Source organism: Oreochromis aureus, linkage group 5 (genome assembly GCF_013358895.1).
Source record: "Oreochromis aureus strain Israel breed Guangdong linkage group 5, ZZ_aureus, whole genome shotgun sequence".
NCBI lineage: Eukaryota > Metazoa > Chordata > Actinopteri > Cichliformes > Cichlidae > Oreochromis > Oreochromis aureus.
In genome coordinates this window covers 29,872,324-29,894,249 of record NC_052946.1, presented here as the reverse complement: position 1 = coordinate 29,894,249, position 21,926 = coordinate 29,872,324, and the positions used below count along the sequence as shown (strand labels likewise).

The 21,926-nt window shown below is 40.9% G+C and overlaps 2 protein-coding genes across 7 annotated transcripts in view; both read right to left on the bottom strand.

Annotated features, from left to right (window-relative positions):
* Positions 1–1,358: 1,358 nt before the first annotated feature.
* pth4 (parathyroid hormone 4) lies at positions 1,359–4,770 on the bottom strand. Its single transcript, XM_039611877.1, has 3 exons — positions 4,682–4,770; positions 2,453–2,541; positions 1,359–2,150 (listed from the first exon to the last, which is right to left on the bottom strand). The coding sequence occupies exons 2-3, from the start codon at positions 2,536–2,538 to the stop codon at positions 1,889–1,891; spliced, it is 348 nt and encodes a 115-aa protein (XP_039467811.1). The 5' UTR covers positions 2,539–2,541; positions 4,682–4,770; the 3' UTR covers positions 1,359–1,888.
* Positions 4,771–13,143: 8,373 nt separating this feature from the next.
* The window catches only part of LOC116315061 (plasma membrane calcium-transporting ATPase 1-like), a 125,104-nt gene continuing 116,321 nt past the window's right edge, over positions 13,144–21,926 (bottom strand). For all 6 annotated transcript variants that reach the window (XM_031733215.2, XM_031733217.2, XM_039612562.1 and 3 more), the window contains one exon: positions 13,144–19,475. In XM_031733215.2, coding sequence (XP_031589075.1) covers positions 19,236–19,475 — 240 coding nt within the window. In that variant the 3' untranslated portion in view covers positions 13,144–19,235. The remainder of the gene's footprint in view (positions 19,476–21,926) is intronic.

Here is a 21,926-nt window from a genome sequence, read left to right as displayed (position 1 = left end):
AAATCCTCCGTCAGCTTCAGCATAGGAGTTAAATCAGACCATGCTGCTGTAATTGAACATAACTCTCTATTGCCTTTTCTGCTGTACAAATAACATGGTTTTCACCTGCAGTCACATCCTTGTTTTGTTAGGCAGCACATCTTTGTCTGGGTCTTTGTTACTGTATAGTACTTATTGGACAATGGGACTTTTTGGAATCGTTGGATGGAGATGCTTACATTCAGGGGCACCCCTTAAATCTCTCGACTTTCAGGTTGCTGTTACCTCTGCATTTACTTTCTCGGGTTCTCTTTCCGGAACGTATCATAGCACACAGTGCTACGTCTAACCTGTTAAGTTCAGGCTAGACTCCCTGCAAAAACTTTGCAGAGACGGATGCTATGGGCAGCTGTAGGATGCAGAGCAACTGACACCTCCAAAAAATCAACAACACTGTTGTGCATCAGGCAAATTTGCTAAAAGCAGCACAATAAAGGACAAAAGAGACCAACCTGAAAATATTTCAGTTAATGATAAAAAAAGCACTTCTGAGGTGTGGGAGAAGCATAGCTGCAGGTATGTAAATATGTTCAGTCTCATGCTTCAAGGACTTTTTAACATTAACAAAAGATAACATAAATAAAATGCTATTTTTGTGTTATAAAGTGGACATTGAAGGGGGTATTTTAGAAAAACAAATCAACCAATTTACTTGATTTAAGTTTTGTTAAAGTCAGGAGCGTTGTTTTCTCCCAAATGTATTTGGGAAAATCCCATGCTGCTTCTCTGCCAGCAAAATCACATAAAAACTATTTAAAAGAACCAAATAAATTTTGGTTCTCATCCAGATCAGGTTCTTTAAAACTGCTACACGCCTTTGTGTGGGATCTCAAAGTGTCTCCGTCCTACACTTTTTTCTGGGCTTCATACTTTCGCCATCTTTCTGCCGAATCCAAAATTTCTATATTTGCATTTGATGGAGAGAATGAGAGCTGGAAAATATGTAGCAGAGCTGGGTGACGTATCACAGCTTTTGTATATCAGGGATGATGTGTTTATAATTCAAAGAATATATACAGGAGAAATCTGCATACAGTCTTTTAAATATTTATGCTTGCTGTTACCAGGTGGCAATTTTTTCCCAAATCTGAAAACTGAAGAGTTACAGCATTTAGTTTACAAAAAGTAAGCCTATTCAACTTTGGTAACCAGCTGTAGGAAAATGGTCAAAAAAAGAACATCACAAATTAAACTGCAAAATTAATTTGAGCATTTAACATTTTAGTATAAGTATGATTTTTTTTTAAATATCTGCAAAAAAAAAGCTTATTTTTCCATGAATACAAAAAATATATAACAGACTAAATCATGTATTTTTTTATCTGTCACAGTTAGGTTTATTGTGACTTCGAGTTTTGCAGGCATCATCTGCAGTTATGAAATTGTCTAAATGGCGGCTTTCAAACACATGAATATGCTGGTCCTAAAACTAAAGCTGGATATTGAAAAAAGTCTGCAATAACCAACAAGTTTTATATTTGTTATCTAGATAATTTGGTGTGTGTTGGCCTTAACGTGTGATATTCAGTCATGATTAAAAAACAAAAAACAACAACATCAATAAACCCCAATAAATGTTTTTTAAAGCCTATGCAGTCATATAGACGTATGCAGTCATACATTGAAACCTTATCACTACACCCACTGAAACACTTTCATGCAGCTCTATTAACTAAACTTAAACTTACAGCTGCTTTTAAACACTTGAGACACATCTGCAGCTGAATGGGTGCTTTGGGCACTCCGGATGATTTTGTAGTTGTGCTTTTTGTGCATTTTATTATTCAAACAATTGACACAATAAAATTTTCATATATGTTTAGCTTCATGTTTTTGCTTCTGTGTGTTGTTAGTCGTCCCCGTTTGGCAGGTACGGATTAAAGAAGTCTCTCAGGAGGCTCCTGACTCGGGCGTTCTGGGGGTTTCCATCATCAGGGATCAGCTCTGGATTCAGAGCCAGGTTTAAGACCCTTGTGGGGCTGAAAGCAGCAGAGCGGGTCTGTGCTGTGTGGAGACCCTCGATCGCGCTGGACAGCCAGAAGAGTCTCTTGAGACTCTGGATGGTTCGGCCGCGGTCGTGCATCAGCTGGTGTTCGGTCACAGCTCGGCGACTGCAGCGAGAAAAGAGACAGCAGGAAGCAGCTGCTGGTCAGCGCACAGTCTCAAAGTTCATGCAGCAACCATCAATGACATGTTTTATCCAAACACACAGATTCATTTATGGAAACAAACTCAGAGCCGCAAACGCAGCACAACAAACAGGGTCCATTCATTTCTCAGCACATGAATACATTTTAAATGAGTGAAAACTGTTTTAGATTCAAAGTGACACCAAAAACAGATAAAATCCGTAATAAATAAGTAGTAGTTATTATTCATAAACTCTGAAATAAGGTGGGAACAGTGAGCCCACCTGTCGCTTTGTTGGCACTGGCCGGTTGTAACAATGACAAGAAGCATGACAGCGAGCCACTGCACAGGCCTGTGGGACGTCTGCATCTTCTGCATGAAAACAGCAGCAAAGACAAAACACATTAAAACCTCTCATACAAAAGGTAAAAAACAAACATTCTGAATGCACATCAGCTATTGCTCTACCAGCTCAGGAGGTAGAGAAAGTCATCTACTAATGAAAAGGTTGGTGATCCCTGGGTGATCCGGGTGATACTGAACCCTTTTGAGTTGCTTTTGATGGGTTCATCTATGTGAATGTTAGATAAAAAACATTTAGACATAGAAAACAGTGCTTGTATATATGTGTGTGTGGATGGGTGAATGAGACATGCTACATAAAGCACTTTGAGACTTTGAAGTAGAGTTAAGTGCTATAAGAATCAGCCCATTTACCATCAACTGTTAGCACCCTTACAGGCCCTGTCACCATTTTTCTATCAGCTATGGGAAACATTTTTCTTTAGCAGTTCCCAGGAAAAAGGAGCACAGGCTCAACAAACTGAGGAAAATGAAATTTTCTTCAGCAGAGATGAGTCGTTTTCACACATGAACTGCAGAAGAATCGTGAAGGGGGATTTTCCACAGTGGTCCTCTCTGACATGCAGCACACAGCAGGAAATAGACCACCTCAGACACTTTAGCGCTGCTGGAAACACTCGGTGTGTTTTAGGCCTGCACAGAGCGCGCAGGAGCACAATGCCCACTCGCAGCAGTCAGCTATATGGACTGATGCATTATGATATCACATAAATGTCAGACTGCATCTGACATTTATGTTCTCGTGCTTGTGTGTCAGGTAAGCTGTGGAAATGTTTAGTTCAGCGGTGTACGTGTGAGTGAGTGAGTGCGTTTTTCTTGTGGCTAGGGTGATTAGGTGCCCCAGTCTATTCAGGGACTGCGCCACATTTTTATCCCTAATCCCCACGATCCAGATACTGAGACAATGTCCAAGCTTTTGATTGGCTCTTAAATCAGGAGCCTATGAGTCTCACGAGAAAAGTGGCGCTCAATAAGAGATGTGCTGATCTGTGGATGCATCCCTACTGAAACTCCAAGATAATCAGCAGACAGAAATGCAGCTAAAATTAAAGTTAAAAAGTTCTTCTGAATGAAAAGAGAACACGGGAACATGCAAAGACTTTTGCATAAGAATAAACAAAAACCTCCCATTTAAGCTTATTGTATTTTCTGATTGGAGTTTAAAAACTTCAAATAAACCGCTAAATAACCTGTAACGCACTTCTTGCCCTATTTAGGTAGTTGCCAACAGACCTTTAACCCATTACCAGGTACTGGCCACTTCTTATGGAACCACTGAGTTATGCAAGTCACTGAAATATAACAATACAGAAAATATAAGCATATAAGCAAATGCATTACATTTGCATCTGCTTTTCTTTCATTTGCTGTACATATAAAAGCACAGTAATCAGCCTGAAAAATACCAGAAATAAATGTGCTTGTAGAATATGAACACAACGCATCGTTTATGAAGGTTTTGTTTGTGTTTTAATTTTTGATGATGTGGGCAGTCTGGATGAATATGATTCTAAGTGTTGGAGGATATTTTTGGTTTCATTAGTGGATGCAACCAAATTATGTTCCACTACCTCACAAAGAGATAATTGTGTAAACCTGCAAACAACAAAGAGTTCTCCACACATCTGATTCCTCTGCAGCCATTCATTTTTTTCCCCAGCATCAGAATCCAGAATGAACACAGCTGCTGTTTTCTGCCTTGAAGCAAACTACAAACTTTTCACAAAGCTGGAAGATCGGCTGTATGCAGAGAAAGGTGTGATGGGTAAGTCATGAGGAGCCAATGATCTCCCAAAGTCAATGACAAATCAAGCTGATTGATCCTACTCCATGTGGGCCTCGGGTTCAACACAAAAAAAGAAAAAAACCCACGTAAAACAAGCATGCAAACGTTTCCGATATTGTGTGTTTCGTCCCCGTTGGGTCGGTCTGTCCACAACAAGAAACTGCTTCATTTTTCTTTTACCGAATCTGGATTTCATATCAATTTCAGTTTGATAAAGTTCAATTTACTTTTACCTGTTTGACTGACACAGAAAAAATAAATACCAGCAACATTTAAGTACAAAAAAACAAATCAAATAAAAACTAACATATGAAAAAAAAATTGACTAAAAGCTTCTTTAGAGACTCTTAAAGAGGTACTTACATTGCCCCTGTTTGCGACTGCAGTACTTCGGACGATTAGACACTACACTGACTTCAGATTCGACCTCGAGACCTTTTATAAAGCTCTCTCCGTCACACACACACGGACACACACTTTACCCAGACCTCCCACTCTCTTAATTGAAAATGGTTTGATTTGCTCCTGAAACAAACGTCAGCACCATCATCTCTGACATGTGATCTTTGTGACTGAAGAGAAAAAAAAAACATGAAGCATTTTTTTTGGCTTATTCATGTTAATAATTTGATCCCAAAACAGCCACTTGCACCCCAGTGTGACAGTGGAGGAGGTTTACACACTTATACATGCTCTTTACATAAGCAGGTGTTTTCAAAAGGAGGATGAAATTCAATTGAGGGATTATCATTTTTCTATTTTCTGGTCTAATCCCCTCTGGTTCCTCTTGCAGACTCACGCTGGCTAACAATGGGGGGAAGAAATGGGGCTGAATGGTTGTATTGATGTTGAGGGTGAAGACACGGAGAGGAATGAGTCAGTGTGAATGACGCGAGCGTCAGCAAACTGTCTGCCAGTTCAGCTTTAAACTTTGCTAAATGATCTGTCTGCAGTTAAGATGTTTGTCGCCTGGAGCTCTACTCCACATTACGACCACCGGCACTAATGAACCCAAACAAACTGGAGTCACTGGTTGCTGTGGTGGCGCCACAGTCGCCATTAGAAATGCAGTCGTCGTGACAACATCTTGCAGGGCGAGTTTCCCTCAGCGAGAAATGTGGGCTGCCATCGGAGGCTCGTGGGTGGAGAGATGGGAGCGAGATGAAGTAATTTAGTTCATTAAGGAGTAAATGATGGCAGTGTGAAGAAACCCAAAGAGACGGACAGCAAGGGAGGAGTCGTGAGGGTGAAAGAAACCAAGAGACAAGAAACTAATCAGCTCGATGGAGGTTAATTTCTCACGGCAGGAAGTGAGTGTTTACATGACTCACATCCAAACCCAATACTCAAATTCTGTTTTATATAGAAGACTCATTGTTAAACTTTCCCTTTTGTGCGTCACAGTGGATTAGCACTGTTGTCTGGGTTTGAATCCACTGGCCAGCTGAGGCCTGTGTGGCGTGTCTGTGCAGGTTCTCTCCGGGTACTCGGGCTTCCGTAAAAAGGCATGCATGCAGGTTAATTGGTGATTTTGGATTTGCATGTAAGCCAGTGACTATGTGATAGTGACCAGTGTATCTATTCTACATAGCATCCAGTAAACAGATGTTTGTACAACAGATAAGGATGGTGGTTGGTAAAGTGGGAACTGCATCTAGAACAGAAACAGCTGCATTATGCTGCTAACACAACTCTTTACAAGCACCTGCACAGACAGCATGCTAATGCTAGGCTAGCAAGAAACCCGGAGTGATGCTAGCCTAGTGAATGCTGACCCTGAACTTCAACAGGTAACAACAGCAGAGATTAGCAGTCAGGGTGCAGCCTCTGTTTCTACCTGTTCATGTTTCTAGAGTAGAATCACTGCAGTGATCGTTTTTAAGTCACCGTGCTGGTTTTCATCTTTGCTTTGTGTTGATGCCTAAAATACTAAGACAAAGATCATGTGGGGTGTCCTCACAGGGATTTGTGTTGGTGTGTGGGACTGTAGCCCATAGGTTTATATTTGAGACGATGCATTTCAGGTGTTCTGTGTAACATGTTTAATAACGACCCCCAACACTGATCACAACAATGAGGGGAACTACCTCCAACTTGCACAAACATTTGAACACAAAGCTTGTAATTAATTTACATGAATGTCTTTGACGTGCTGCTAAGAGATGGTGGTGACTCAAAGTGGAGAATCTAAAAGAATCGAAATGATAACTGATGTCAGTATTGGAATTGGAATTCCTATCAATTCCCATTCCTACTCACACTGCATCTACTGTCCCAAAGTATTAACCTGGAATTACCCCTCCACAGTTTTGTAGTGTCTTTTGGGCGTGTTTAATGCACAAGGTCTGCTCTGCCTTTCCTGTGTCTGTTTTGTACCAATGAGGCACTTTTAAGATGTCTCACTCTCCAACACATTACTGAAATTGGTAATTTTCTGATAATTAGTTGTACAGATAACTGATTACATAATTTCCTTTGGGATAAATAAAGTATTCGGATATCTGCTGGTCTCACAGTCGCTATGACGGATATATGAGATAGAGCTCGTACAACAAAAACCATGACCTGGGGATCATACCAGTTGCTTGGCTGTTACGCACTAACAGTGGTTTACCAAATTATCTGTCTTTGATTCTGGCATGAATCAAAGATTTGCAGCAGTTCCAACAAGGATCCAAATGCAGGGGGGAAAAAGGCGATTTAATACTGAGATGATTCAAAGCTGCAGAAAAATCTTAAACAGGAAAAAAAAAACAAACAAACCCAAAAACAATGAATCCACCAAGGCAGAAAAAAGAACAGGCAGCAGAGTGAAAACAGGAGAAACCGATGAGAGTAAAAAAATCGAAAAAGACAAAGTAAAAACAAACACAGAAAGTTATCCTTTCAAAATAAAAGAGGAATCTACAGAAATGTGTAAAATTCTGTTGTGAACCACAATGTTCAGATAAGGTCTATAAATACCAGTGAAGCACAATAAAAGTTACAGATTCTTAAAAGAAATAGAGACAGAGAAGTTCAGGCATGAGTAAAACCAGGGAAGACTTTCCTGTGAAAGTTTTAAGACAACTTAAAGAAAGTCGCTGACTCAGCAAACCAGATTTCCTTCAGTAGCTCACTCCTCGCCTCGAGGTGCTGCTATAAATCCCCTGTCCTCTTTAGTTTTAGTCGTGCTGTATTTCACTTCACTTTAAGCTACTACAGATACCTGATGAAGGAGACAGAGCGTTCCCTTTGGCATCAACTGGAAGTTAGTTTTTTATGTTTTATGTTGATATTAGTTTTTATTATTAAAAGAAAATGAGGTTAACACATTTATTATAACTGTGTTTTGGATGAAGAAATATTGGATTTACACACTGACATGTGTTTTTGTTTTTTTGTTTGTTTTCAGTTTGTTTTTTTGGGGGGGGGGGCATCATAGTGGGTTTTAAATCAAGCAGTGAAGATGAGTTTGAAGTGCAGACGTTTAGCTTTTATTGAAGGACTTTAGCAAAGTATTACTTTAACTACTTAAGAATTACATTCATTTTTATACACAGTTCCCAGATCTCATCGTTTTCAGGGAAGGCCTTGCATATTTTGACAAGATAATGCTAATCTGCATAGTGGGGTTTAGCTTTATATACTGTACACTTTCTCATTTTAAAAATGTGATGTGTTTTCTTTGTTCAGTTGTAAATAAAAAAGGGGTTGCATTTTGTTTTTACAGTTTACAGAGCGTCCCAGCGTTTTTGGAAGTGTGGTTGTAAAATTGTATATTTGTCCAATTACTTTTGAGCATCTGAAAATGTGAGACTATATGTATAAACAAGAGTGTAACTCCTAAAAAGTTAATGCAATACTTTTGTTAAAGCCGTCAGTTAAAGCCAAAAGTCTGCATGTCAATCGCATCCTGATGGTGAAGATAAGTTTCCACTTCTAGAACAGACAGAAAGAAACAGAAGGAAAAAAGAAATGCGCCCAAGCAAAGGACCTTAAAAGGGTCATTTTTAAGGTCCTTTAAAGTGTTTCTGGCTCAGACGCACACAGCAGTGAGCTCGTCACATCAAATCACAGCCACCTTCACTCACAGCCTGCAGGCTCTTTAAGCAGCAGAGGAGATCGTTGGTGTAGTTGTTCAGGAAAAGGCATCAGGAAATACAAATGGACCAATTATGGGCCACATGGAAGAGAGAAGGAGAATTACCTTGGGCCATAACACACCCACACCAGCTTTTCTCAAACTTTTTGCGACACACCACCTAAAAAAAATTATTAATAATAAAAAAGCAGCAGTAATTTTTTTTATTTATTTCTCCTTAAAAACAAACAAAAAAAAAAATAACAACCATTATTTCAACTTTGTTGTCCACCTCCTGCATGCAGTGGCTGTGCCCCACAGTTTGGTAAGATATCCTCAACTGTAAAGCAACCTGTATCCACGTGGGGGCAGTGTTGTACTGAGCAGCTCAGTGTTGCTCATGACACTGCAACACTAAATTCATCTGCTGTGTAACATACAGTAAAATACATTAGGACTGCTCAGTAATGCCCCATAGAGGCCGCAGCGTTCATTACAGTCACAACATGAGCAAACATCTTGATTTTGTCCTTCTTACTGTCTTGATGCATCTTCAATCATTCAGGTAAGTAAATCCCAAAAGGTCGATTCTGTTCATCTGGATGTAGAGTTTTCAGTGGGAGAAACGTTTCGTCACTCATCCGAGTGACTTCTTCAGTCTCAGCTGACTGCAGGTTTCCCCAACCTTATAAACAGTACATTTGCACAATAAGTTCAGTTACTGTGAAAATGTACTGTTTTGTTTATAAAAAAAACAAAACAGTCTATGCAATGAATTTATAAAAAACCCTCAAATTAAAGCTGAAAGTCTGCACCTCAATCACATCTTGATTGCTTGATTTGCTTGATGTGTGACGTGTAAATGCTGCACATTTACGTGCCACTACCAAATGGCACGGCCTCGGACAATGTGCACAAGATCTTTCACTTGGCATTTTTGTCTCTCGGTCCTTGAATCACTCAGGTCTCAAGGAACAGATGTAAATGAAAGAAGCAAGGATACACACCTGCATAATGAAAAGCACTACATCAAAACACTTTAAATGTAACACCTTTTTAACATTTATGAAAAACATGAGCAGCTAATACACAGTGTATAACAAAGTCTAACGTACCTGCATTGGTCAAGAACCATGAATTCTCTTAAAGACAAATCACACTGTTACCATGGCGTCACTTTTGGTTTTTTAATTTTTGAAGCCTCAAAATCATCAACTGATTTGGGTAGGAAGCTGCATCTATAAATGTCCGTGTGCAAGGCACTATCAAGTGCCAATCAGTTATTTGATCATTTTATTCAAAAAGGAGCCTGATCTCCTGATCTCACACAATCCTTAGTTAATCTTTGAAATCCTTATTTTTAGTTTAGTTTGAAATCATTGGTAATTTTTGCATTTATTGCATAAAATAAATACTGCTTAATCTTGGCGACAACGCTGCTCTGTGGACCTTGGATTATTTTGGACGTAAAGAGTCAGTCACTGTCTGTGGCATCAGGTGAATCCAGTCTTTGGGAGAGTCTCTGCTAAAAGAGTTTTGTGACCCAAATTTTTCTCCAAGGTTTAAACATGAATGAAGTCAGGTCGGTTTCCGTAGAATTTGTTCAGCAAAAGACGAATTCAAGGCCGCAGGAAATCATTTGTACCTGCAGCCATCAAACTTTATAACTCCTCCTTGTGATACCTGGACTAATTTTACTTTTCTGTACTTTCCTAAAGTCTTTTTTAATATTTAATTCTAATTTAACACATCACTTTGACTGCTTTCATTCATTTTTGTTTTATGTATTGAGTTTACTTTTTCTATCTTCTCCTAGGATTAATAAATACCTCTGAGTCTGTGAATGCACCATTACTCCAACCTAGCCCAACTTTTATCTCTAAAACCAAGTGTTGCCTTCAAATAGGCCTTTGAAGGGGCAGGCCAGCCAAACAGTTCCAGCTTTTACAAAGGTAACTCTGATGGTCTAAACCTTTGAGACTGTTATTGCCGCAAAAGCACATAAATCTGCACACACACTGAAATTCACACATGCGCACTGAGAGATAAATGCACAAATGCTTTTGCTTCAACGATAACCTCATGTAAACCTCTCATTTGTAGATACTTTCATGCAGGCAGCGATGTGAAATGATAAACACTGTATACAGCAGTGAGTAGCAAGTTTATCTAAAAGCCACTGAGGCTAAGAGAAGGCAACCGGATGTGGAAAGATGCAAAATCACTTTTTGACCCCTGCGGCGCTTTTTATGATCGCCTTCGTGTGATGCATTAAGGGGACATCTGTAAATAACAGCTCTTACAAACCAGTCTGGTTTTCATTCCCCCCCAGCAGGTTCAGGTCTAGGTTTACTTTAAAAAAAACCTGACATTCAAAATCTGACAAAAAAATAAAAAATAAAATCACAAGTTGACACAGCTTTATTTCAAATTTCAATGGCTTTATTTTATGTGTATAGATTTGTATATATTTATATATATATATTTATATATTATATATATATATTTATGTAACAACTTGTACTCAGTTGCTTGATTATCATCTTTTGTTCAGCTTAAGTTCAAACGACATGACACTAAGACCAAGGCATTCCACATGTTCATATTTTACAAAAGAGTAAAGAAAACGTGTGCGCGCTTGCGTGTGTGTATGTGCATCTGTCTGCACACAGCTGCTATACACAAACACACACACACACGCACACACACACGCACAGACATATATCAGTGTACAGGTGGTGTCGTGGTTCTGTCTGTACAAAGAACTGGAACACAAAAAGCAGATAAAGACGGAGACGAGCGGACAGAGTGAGAGCGCGAGGGAGAGAAACCGGATGAACCACTGGAGGCGAACTGAAGGATTCTGTTGCATAGATTGAAGCAAACAGGAGGAGGGTGTCTGACAGGAACGGACAGGATGGGAGTGAACGACAGGGAAAGTGACACACACACACACACAGACACGCACTGAGGAAACACACCTTCATCGAGCCAATACATCCACACGAACACACTCACTCAGGGAAGCACAGGACGTTTTATTTTGGCTCAAACAACAAACCACCGCTGCGGCTCAGAGTCTAGCAGACAGGACCGAAGACACAGAGGTCACGACCTCTGTGTTTCAGCCGATGGAAAGCTAAAGGACCACCAAAGCTGTTACATCTCATTCAAAGGTGTAACAGATGTTTTGTGCGAAAGTCCATGTCAGTACATCCAATAAAGTGTCCAGATACTTCACTAAAATGTCACCCTCGTGTTAGCACTGAAGGGAAAGTCTGTGTGAAGGATTTTTCTTTCAGGGAGTCTGATCGCCGCTGTGGCCAACCAGATCTGTGGATGCCAAGAAGCCACCCAGGCTTTCTCATCCGTCACGGTGTTCCCTTATCCCACAGGGAGAAGATTCCCTTTCACGAATGTTTGTGCAGAGATTTCAGTTCTGACAGAGCGTCCAATGGTTACTCTGATATTCTATTCTTGACCAGATAACCAACACTGGTCAGCCGTGATGACAGAGCACGGTTGAATTTTGGGATTTTAATCTTTGTTTAATCTCGTCGCATCACATGTTTTTGTAAAGCACTTTTTAACATTGTTTTGATTCATGTTATTTCGACTGAAGCTGAAAAGTATTACAACTTGGACACATAAACAGTGTTTTACAAGAAAGAAAGAAATGCAGTTTGGAACTTGTACATTTCACTACTTTTAGGCATTAATTTCAAGTTTCAAGTTTACTCAATGATGTTGGGAAACAGAACGCTGATAACAGAGTTGCAGACTTAATAAGGATCAAAATAATTAGAGACAAACATTTTATCTTTGTTTGTGCTGGGGGGTGAATTGTGTTCATGACCTCAGTGTTGCTTTAATCCTGTCAGCGACCCTGCTGTCAGATTTCATGCTTCATGCACTTTAACGCAGTCACTTCCACTGTGATGCTAAATTCTACAGCCTGAAAAAAACAAAAAAAAATCTCAAATAAACATTGAGTCCATAATTATTTGTATCTAACTGAAGTTTGTATCTAAGCTGCAGCTGTTTATTAATGTAGGCTTGAAGTAAAATGTCATTCTCTTTTGTGGAAACTGAAGGACTAAAGGATTTATTTTGTGTCTTTAAACAGGAAACTTTGTGGCATTTTGCCCGCCGCTGGACACAATTAGGTGCCGCTTGAGATTTTAACACTAAAATAGGGAGCGGGGCTGTTTTTCTTTGTATTACATGGAGGGTAAACAGATGTCGAATCAATTGAAAATGGGGAAACAAGGCAGAGCCCACATTTCACAGCTAAAAAATAGTTCAAATCCCTAAATGATATCACATGATGACTCCATTATCCTCATTTTTCTGTCCAGCATAGCCTGTAGAGAGAGTCAGGAGGATAACGGATCGATGGATGCGATCAGTGAGATGAATGGACGCCCACCTGAACCACATCATGCTGAATGTTTCAGGCCTGTTTAATTGCCATCACCTTCCTCCCTCCTCCTCCTCTTACTGCACACAAGGGGGTGATGAGTTCAGGAGAGTCTGTAAAAGTGAGTGTTCGTGTGATATGAAAGAGAATGAGGAGAGAGGAGAGACGTGATGAGTGGAGATGATGAAAAAAAAGAAGAATCTTCATCTTTCATCAATCCATCCACCAGAAGTCGCACAGTTTTAATTTCCTCAGTGTTTCACCTCACAGTGCACATACCCGTGTGTGTGTAATGGTGCATGTGTTGGGGGGCGTGTAACTCAGATTCATTTGGAAAACAAGTCAACGTTTGGGATGTTTCATTCCATACTAAAACATGCAGAACACAGAACATTGAACACATATACTGAACAGTTAGTTTTATCCAAATGCAGTTTCTCTTTTTTTTGTTTGGTTTTTTTTATCTTTTTTTTCCCGTACAGAGTGATTTTAGGATACACAGAACACGACGGAAACCAATCGCACCAGGTTGGACATATTGCTTTAAACCACCAAATTTTGTATATATGTCATGCATGCCACATAGATGATATTATGTTTATACAAAAATAACACCAACGCCTATTACTGTGTATCATAGTAATTACAGAAAAAAACTTTCAGTCTTTTTTGCAATGAAGTTCAACTGAGAAACCTTATACATCTATGTATTTATATCTAATACATATATACATATAAATATATATATATACACACATATTAGATATAAATACATAGATATACTATATAAATATATAGATATATATGTTAAATGGTTATGACTTTTCCAGCTGTGATATTCCAGTTCGATTGAACCCCTTTTTTTTCTTTGTTAAAGTTTGATGTGGTCGTGAAGGTTCTCTAAAGATTTCCTGTTGTGAAAAAAGGCAGTGCTCTGAAGAAGAAGAAGCAACGCAGTCAAAATGCAACAGTGACCGGATAAGACGTGAGTTCCTTCTCCATACAGAAGTCCTAATGAGGGAAGAAAAGAAAAGAAGATCTGTGGCAAAATGAGATCTTATCTAGTCCAGAAATGAACTTTCGAAAAACTAAATCCAGGTGAGGATTTTCAGTCTGCTGAGTCTCGTCCGGACTGTTTTTTGTTTGCGACGTGACTGAAACCAGGAGCACAAACAGGCCGCCGCAGAGTCTCTGATTGCATGGCTCTGCTTGTGCAGCTGGCATGAGACGTGAGGGGCAACCAGTCCAAGCAGTCCAACACATGACCACCGCGGCCACAGTGAGGCGATGGCGAGAGCGGGGCGGGCGGCGGGGGGGCACTCTTATCCAGACAGGAGGGAGGAGAAGCGAGGCGAGGGGAGGGGGTGACAAACTTGTGCAGAAGAAAAAGACGACTTTGGCAGAACATTCTTAAAGCTTTGCTGGGTGATGATTGGCTGATTGCCCCCTCTCCCATTTCCTGTCACCGACACAGACAGCAGGTACACTTCATTCACTTATATGACAATATTTACACTGTACTGACTCTAAGGAGGAGCGCAGGTGTTGAGCATTTAGACAAAACAAAGAGGAAACGCGTCATCGTTTGGAGGGCGTGTCTCGTTTAGAGCCAACGGACACATGGCGGGAAGAGGAAGTGATGTCACCAGCACTCTTACAGTCCTGCTCTCTTCCCGGAAACAGTTTCTGAAAGCTGTTAGTCGCATATAAAACGATGATGACCTCCACAGCTGCAGCTGTGTCCCGCCACAGGCTCCGCCTCCTCCAAGATCTGAATTTCATGACCACAAAAACAAACAAACTGTGGTCCAGGGCCGGACTGAAACTTCTTAGGGTTCTTTCAGGCAAGCCCCCCTTTACCCCAAATATGTAACCATGCACATTAACGGCTTCAAGTAAATTCATAAAGCTCCTGCTGTTCCTGGATGCTGTAATAAATATTAACTCTACAAAGTGAAGCCTCACCTTTATCAGTTTAAACAGTGACCGAGTCCTGAACCCAAAGCCAAGTCGCTGTGGGCTCAAATACATTCAGTCTGACCTGGTTTGGGCAGAGCGCTAAATTTTAGAGCTAACCAGACCACGCCTTGTGACAATGTTGGACGAGGGCTCAAAGACTTACAGCAACACTAAGATCACCTAAAGCTTGACTTAGAGTACAGCACTGAATCCACACTGCATCCTGATGTGCACGACACGTGATTGGTCCACTCGGTGGTATCAAAGTCTTTCTAGAAGCAACTCACAGAACTCGTTATCCTGCAAGCCCTTACATGGGCATTTATTTTGAAAAAATTTTCAAATTTGCCCCAGAATAAGATTTTGAATAAAGAAGTTAGACTCGTCCCACAATTCTTTCTCTCTCTGTCGCCTGTTTGCTGTGCATACACTGTAAAACCCATTGATTAGCACTCTGTTAAAGCCTCTGTTGAACCAAATGTAATAGGCTGTGATTGTATCTAGTGCGATCACAATGCTAATGCAATGGCTGGTATTCTGCCAGTGTACATGGCGTTTTCTCATTTTTACAGCTCAGTTCCCTTCTTCCTGCTTTAAAGTAAAAGTAACTGTTGTTCAGAGTCCAACGTGAGCAGCTCAGCTAGTAAAAGCAAAGATGGCCGCTCTGGGGTCTGTGGCGATTCAATGCAGGACTTCAAATTAAGCTTAAAGTCTTTGACCTCGAGTCTGGGAGGTCAGAGCTTGCTTTGTGATTTGGTCCGTCTCTGCATTGACTACAACTACATGGAGCTTACTTTCTGAGGTTTTTCTCGCAGGGGGGTTGGGAAGTCAATTTGGACAAAGATGGGCGTGCCTTCATGGACCACAGCCCCTTCAAAACAGAGGCGGAGCATGATGCGGGACACAGCTTTGATCCTCTTTAAAGTCGTCAGCTCCGACACCTGCAAGCTGGAAAACAGCATCAATCCACTCATTCAAAAAAATCAGTCGCTGTAGCTTCAAAGCAGAGAAACAAACAAACCCAGAGGTTATTAAATAATTATACACTCCCATTTAATGTTTGATACAGTTAGCTGATGCATTTTCTGAACTCTAATGGAGTTGGATAACTGCGAAAAATCACTTAACGTGTAGTGTGTCACAACATCTTAGGTAAAGTGATTATACTCATGTAAAAGGGGGCTGATGGGACTAGACTGTTCAGATTCCAATTGATTGGGCGACAGGAAGTAAACAAGTCACTGCAGGTTTCTGAGCCCTAACGTCAGGTGACCAAGACGACACACGTGGCAGAAATATTTAGAGAGCTGTAAAAAGACAGAGTCCACGGTAGGTTCATCTCATTCATGTACGGTACTGTCACCAAACTCTTCAGCCTATACATATATATTCATATATCTCCAAAATATTAAAAAGTACTTAATATAAAAATACAGAAGAATTGTAAAAAATGAGCAAAACATTGAATTTTATATGAAAACCATGCAAGAAAGATTCCCCATTTAGTTAAATAGTAACTCTAAGATTCAGGAAAGCAAGGGAGTGAAAGGGAAGTGGTCGGATGAGAGAAGCGCAGGCGAACTGCCACCGACTCGCTTTTCATGTAAACATTGTAGAGGTCCTTTAAACTTGGTTCGGCAGTGACGACTGAAGATTTTTCTCCTTGTTTTTTTTCTTCTTTTGTTTCTTTTTTGGTCATGTTTGAAGTAAAAGGGCCAGGGGTGGAGAGAGGGTGTGTGTTGGGACGGGGTTAGAAAGGGTCAGGGGTGAGAAAGTCCAAAGCAAACCTCGATAACAATGAGATTTAAAAAAAAAAAAAAAAAAAAAAAAAAAAAATCAATACAGACAACCTATAAAATATGGCTCTGAGTTACATAGAAAAAGCTCATCAGTGGGAGAAGAGGAAGAACCTAGTCATGACAAAAGTTGGAAATATGGCAGTAGTAGCACATTACTTCAATAACGTGTCCTAGTTCAGAGATAGGTTGATGGCTGCTAGTCAGACTAAGAGGGGATTAGACGCACCGCTGCTTCTGATTGGAGGATGAGTCCTTCTTTTAAGACAGTAATCTGCAGACAAGCAGGAAGTACTAAGCGGCAGCGGGAACACAGTGGATTTAACTCTATGGGCTGACTGGTGACATCATCAGTCTCCCGTAAACCTCAGCGTGGCCGCCACACTGATGCCTGTCAATCAGACACAGCAGAGCAGAGAGCGATGATGTTGATGATGAAGATCAAACATCTTCTCCGCTCCTGGCTGCGTGATGTCACTGACAGCTGATTTAAGTTTATGTTCATAAAATCTGAGAAAGGAGCTAAGATTTGTCTTAAACACAGGCAGACGGTCCGGACGCCGTTTAAAGCTCCATTTACTTCCTGTCTTTGCCCCAGAAACAGACTCGTCAGCGGTAAAGTCGTTTTCTGTTTAACACGCGTTTAAACTTCTTTTACCAGCGCCACAGTCAGACTGCAAAAATGTGAGTGACACCAACAGATGTGAGCTGCCCACGGGCTTAAAATGCTTTAGATTCATTGATAGCAAAACTAAACTTTGTGGCAAACCTACATTCATGGATCCAGACATGAAGCACCGAGAGTACAACCTGACCTCTGACAGGAAATGGATAGAAGACTAAATAAGATCTGAAATGCTTTACCTAAACTTTTCCTTGAACAAACTAAAAGGTTAATATTCCTCCATCCTCTGAAGGAAATGTTTTCTCTTTAAGCAAATACCCTAAGAAGCCCAAATTATACATCTGCACAGCAGGGAAGTTAGTTGTGCTCAATTTTAACTTGCTGATGAACCCAGGGTGGGCGGGTTTTGTCTAATACGAGCCTGTCGGAGTGTCGAGTTAGGAGACACAAACGAGTGTTACAGTTTTCACACCTATCGGTATGCAAACATCTGCTTGGGAGTGACATAAATTTGGTCATGGTCATGTCCCTGTGCCCGGTGTATCGAGAGGACAACAGTGATTCCTCTCAGAGGAAGAGCAGGGGCGAGTATTACAAGACCAGAGATGAGAATGCATGTGTTTTAGTCTGTCTCTATCCATGTATTACTATTTTGATTGTATTCAACCTCTTCTAGCTGAAAGCATCTCTGTGCACAGCTGCCGACATGAGATTGGAGTGGGCCGGTCGCAGCCACGTGGCGAGCGAGCGACACAGTGGGGGTCGAGCAGTGGAAAAAACAGGCTGCAGCTTTTGTTTGTTGTTGTTGGCCCTCGGGACTTTCCGTGTGTGTAGTGACCTCATTTTACCAGCGATACCTGTGTTGTGACAACACCGAGACAGACATTGGGTTTCAGGGCCTTGTGACACACGCAGACGCCGGGGTATCGATTGTTTTAAACACCCTGATGGTTTCCTCTGCCAGAATATCGATGAGGCTGCCGTGGTAACAGGAGGTTCAGTCCTACAGACAGGAAGCTCATGGAGCTCTGAACAGACGCTGCTGCAGACGCACAAAGTTGAAACAGAATCCCGAATATTCATTCCTACTGTACGTTATCATGCGACTCAACACAAATTAAACAAAAACATGCATCCTACTAGAGAGGGAAAACATGAACCACACTCCCGTTTCCTATCCTCACAGGGGACAAACTGGGGGAGGGGCAGAGAGAACCAGAACCCTGACTGGATGAGATGAGGTCAGAACCCCCACTGAGCAGAAAGCGAGCCCCCTCCAGACGCTGCCGTCTTCAGTATTTTTGGGTAGTAAACATTCTGTCCTTACACATGCAACACAGCAGCTAAAAAAAAAAGCAACACATACAGACACGATAAAGGGAAAAACATCATTTTAACCTTGAAAGCTGTAGTGTCACACGCACAAGACATTCTCAGGAGTCTGAATCAACCATTGATTGACATTCGTTAGAAGGTTTCAAAAAGAAATCAAGATCAAGGTCTAAAAAAAACAAACAAAACAAAACAAAACAAAAAACAATAATAATAATAAGGTTACATTTTTGCATTTGCCTAAAAATCTTCTGATCAACAAACCCGGCTTATAGCTGTGCAGAAGAGCGGAAGCGTATGTACATCAGATTCACTGCACTCTTTGAAAAGTTCGGTGCCGTTTTTTGAGAACGCAGGAATGAAGCGAGTACAGAACACAACATGCTGCTGCTGCGAGTCCTGCAAGGATCGAACCCAATAAAGTTTAAAAGCTTTTCAAAAAGAATGTCAAGTTAAAAAAAAAAAAAAAGGAAGAAAAAAAAACACATGAATGGACTAGAAGAGGCCTTCCACTGTGGAGACTCCATCAGACTTACAGGCAGAACGACGCCACAGTCAGTATGAAAAACACAACGTGGCAGGAATGACCGAGGGGGGGTGGAGACGATGTGAAGCATGTGTGTGTGCAGAATGAGTCATGACTCCCTTCCTCGGTGTGACAGTTCGGTTGGTGGGGTGACAGATGATGCTGATGAAGAGGAGAGAGGAGGAACTCAGATGGATTAATTGAGGTTGAGGGGGAAGGTGGTGGGCAAGTCTTCTCCTCCCCGGATCACTGATGAGGAGCTGGGGAGGGGGTCGATTTCGTCTCCAGTCTCCTTAATGGTGGGGATGCGAGCCTCCTCCTCCTCTGACAGGGGCACGAACTCAGGATGGGCCATGAAGCTGTGGATGGAGCTACGGGACTCTGGGCTCTCCAGCCCCGCGTACAGGGAGCTACGGAACGCATTCACCACCTTAATCTGAAACAAAGAGAGGAAACGAATGTCAGAGGAGGTCTTGTAGGTGGGCAGCCATTTCTACACAAACAAAAACAAAACTGGCAGCAGGGGCTGATGGGACACGTGGCGGTCGTGCGTCTGAATTCTGGCAGGGAAATGAAAAAAAAAACAAACAAAACCCACAAAACACAACGAGTGGAACAGCTGAATGAGAACACGGATGGAAAGCTGAAAATATCCACAAAACATCAACGCAAAAAGGTCAAAAAAGGTCAACGCTGGAGGCAGCTCATAGCAGGAAGTACATAAAAAAAAAACACAACAAAAACAAAAGCATCATCAGGGAGTCAAATGTGGAGGAGCACTGAATCACAATCACCACAGTACGCACACCTGCACACAAACACACACGTCTGCAGGGAGAGTTAAACTGATGCTTACTCTACATCTATAATTCTGCTTTTTAATATCTGACAGTTAAATATTGATATATGTCCAAAAGTCTGTGGACACCTTAGTTACGGTTAAACTGGGTTCTTAATGTATGAGCACATCGACGAAAGAATGCATCATCACATGTTTTATCTTTCTACACACGAACTCATGCCTAGTTTTAACTTTTAGCCATCACGGCTGACGTAACCTTAACAAAACCGCCACTGTAACCGTCACTTCACTAATGATGAAAAAAGCCCATTTAAACCAGCACAGATCTCACAATTAGCAACGTTAACTAAAAATGTCTGATGTGTTCGTTTCTCCCTGAGCTGGCACTCAGTCATCCAAACTTCCTGACAGAAGACGCTGCATGTTATCAACCCGCTCCCCCACTCGTCTAGCTCCAGATGTCGAAGCTGTATGCACTCCCATTCAGCCACTGCAGTATTAATGAGGACGGATGCTGGCGCTGGGTGATGAGGCCTGACACACAGTTAGTGTTGTAGTTCTTTCCAGAGTGGATGGATGGGGGGTGGGCTCAGGTTTTTTTCCCTTTCTTTTCTTTTTTTTTTTTTTACCAAACTGGAAAAATATTTACTAATAATACTTTTTGTACATTGGGGAATCGTCACATTGTGTCACACTGAAACACTAATAGGATGATCTGAAACGTAATACAGACTACAAACATATTTGTTTTCAGATTTTCTCTCACTGGAAAACAGCGGCTAACACCAGGACAAACACACTCATACTCCGTAATACAGTAAACGGTGTGGATGGTTTTGATTCCCCCAGCCTTCGTGATCTCATACCTGATGAGAGATTACCAAAAATGACTCAAAAACACATGCTCGTAAGGACAAGTCTTTCATTACATTTGTTTTTCTTGAACCTGATCATGTTTCAGCTCAGTCTCTGAGAATGAATTCCTAAACGAGCACCGGCGTACTGAACCTTAAAATTTTTTAAGCACAGTATGAAATGTATCTGTGGAGCTTTTTGTTTAGACAAAAATTTTAATTCTGCTGCCCAGGTTTAGACGACAAGTTTTGTTAAATAAAAATGATATTGTAGGAAAAAAATGCATAATCCCGAACACAGAAACGTCTTTATTTGTATTGGGCTTAAATAACTGATTAAAATTTCAGTTTCAGTAAATTTTTATTATTTTTAAAGCCAGTGGGTATTTTGTAAACCTTAGTTTTTGTTGGGCTAAAATTTAAAATTTAATTTTCTTCATTCGCAATCTTGGCAACACTGAAATTATGTGCTCAGCCAACAGAACATGTTGCCTGACAACACGCCATGAACCAATCGCAGCGCTTCCCTGCACTGCGCAGCCTGAAATCACAAACCAAAATATGTTTCCAATCAAGGACTAATTAATAAATATGTCCAGTAAAGACAATGAGTGACGGGGGGTTCAGGTTCAGGCAATACAACATCGCCTCGCACGATTATTGTCCCAAAGTGGAAAAACCTGGATCAGATTCAACTTCTTTGTCTACAAAGAAGGTTTAATTAACAGGAATGTCCCACAGTGTAACAGTGACAGCAACAGTGCCCTAAAAACCCCCAAACATTTTCTTCTAAGAGATTCATTGGATGATTTTTCTTTTGATGTAAATATTTGTACAAATTTTAAACCATGAAAGCAGTGTTCGCATTCTATGACAGTGTAATAAAACCATTTTTGCCACTAAAACCAACAAATAATGTAAACTTTTATCCTCCCGAGACGGTTCCTGTGTGTTAAAAGTTTTCCCCAGTGGATGAAAGGGTTACTTAGAGTCGAAAAACGGGCTCCGACTGCGGTTTGTTTTTGGCCGGATTGTTGGAAGCTGCACCATCTGAAGTTCTCAGCGCTTACCTGGGAAAGTGAAATCTGAGGCTTGTGACTGGGAGGTCCAATCTGAATCTGGCTATGATTTAAATATACAAATATACTTTGGTTCAAACTTGTGAGTATAAGAAGCCGACAAGTCAAGTTCATCATCTTGTTTACTCACTCACTGATCTTTTTTTTCTCCT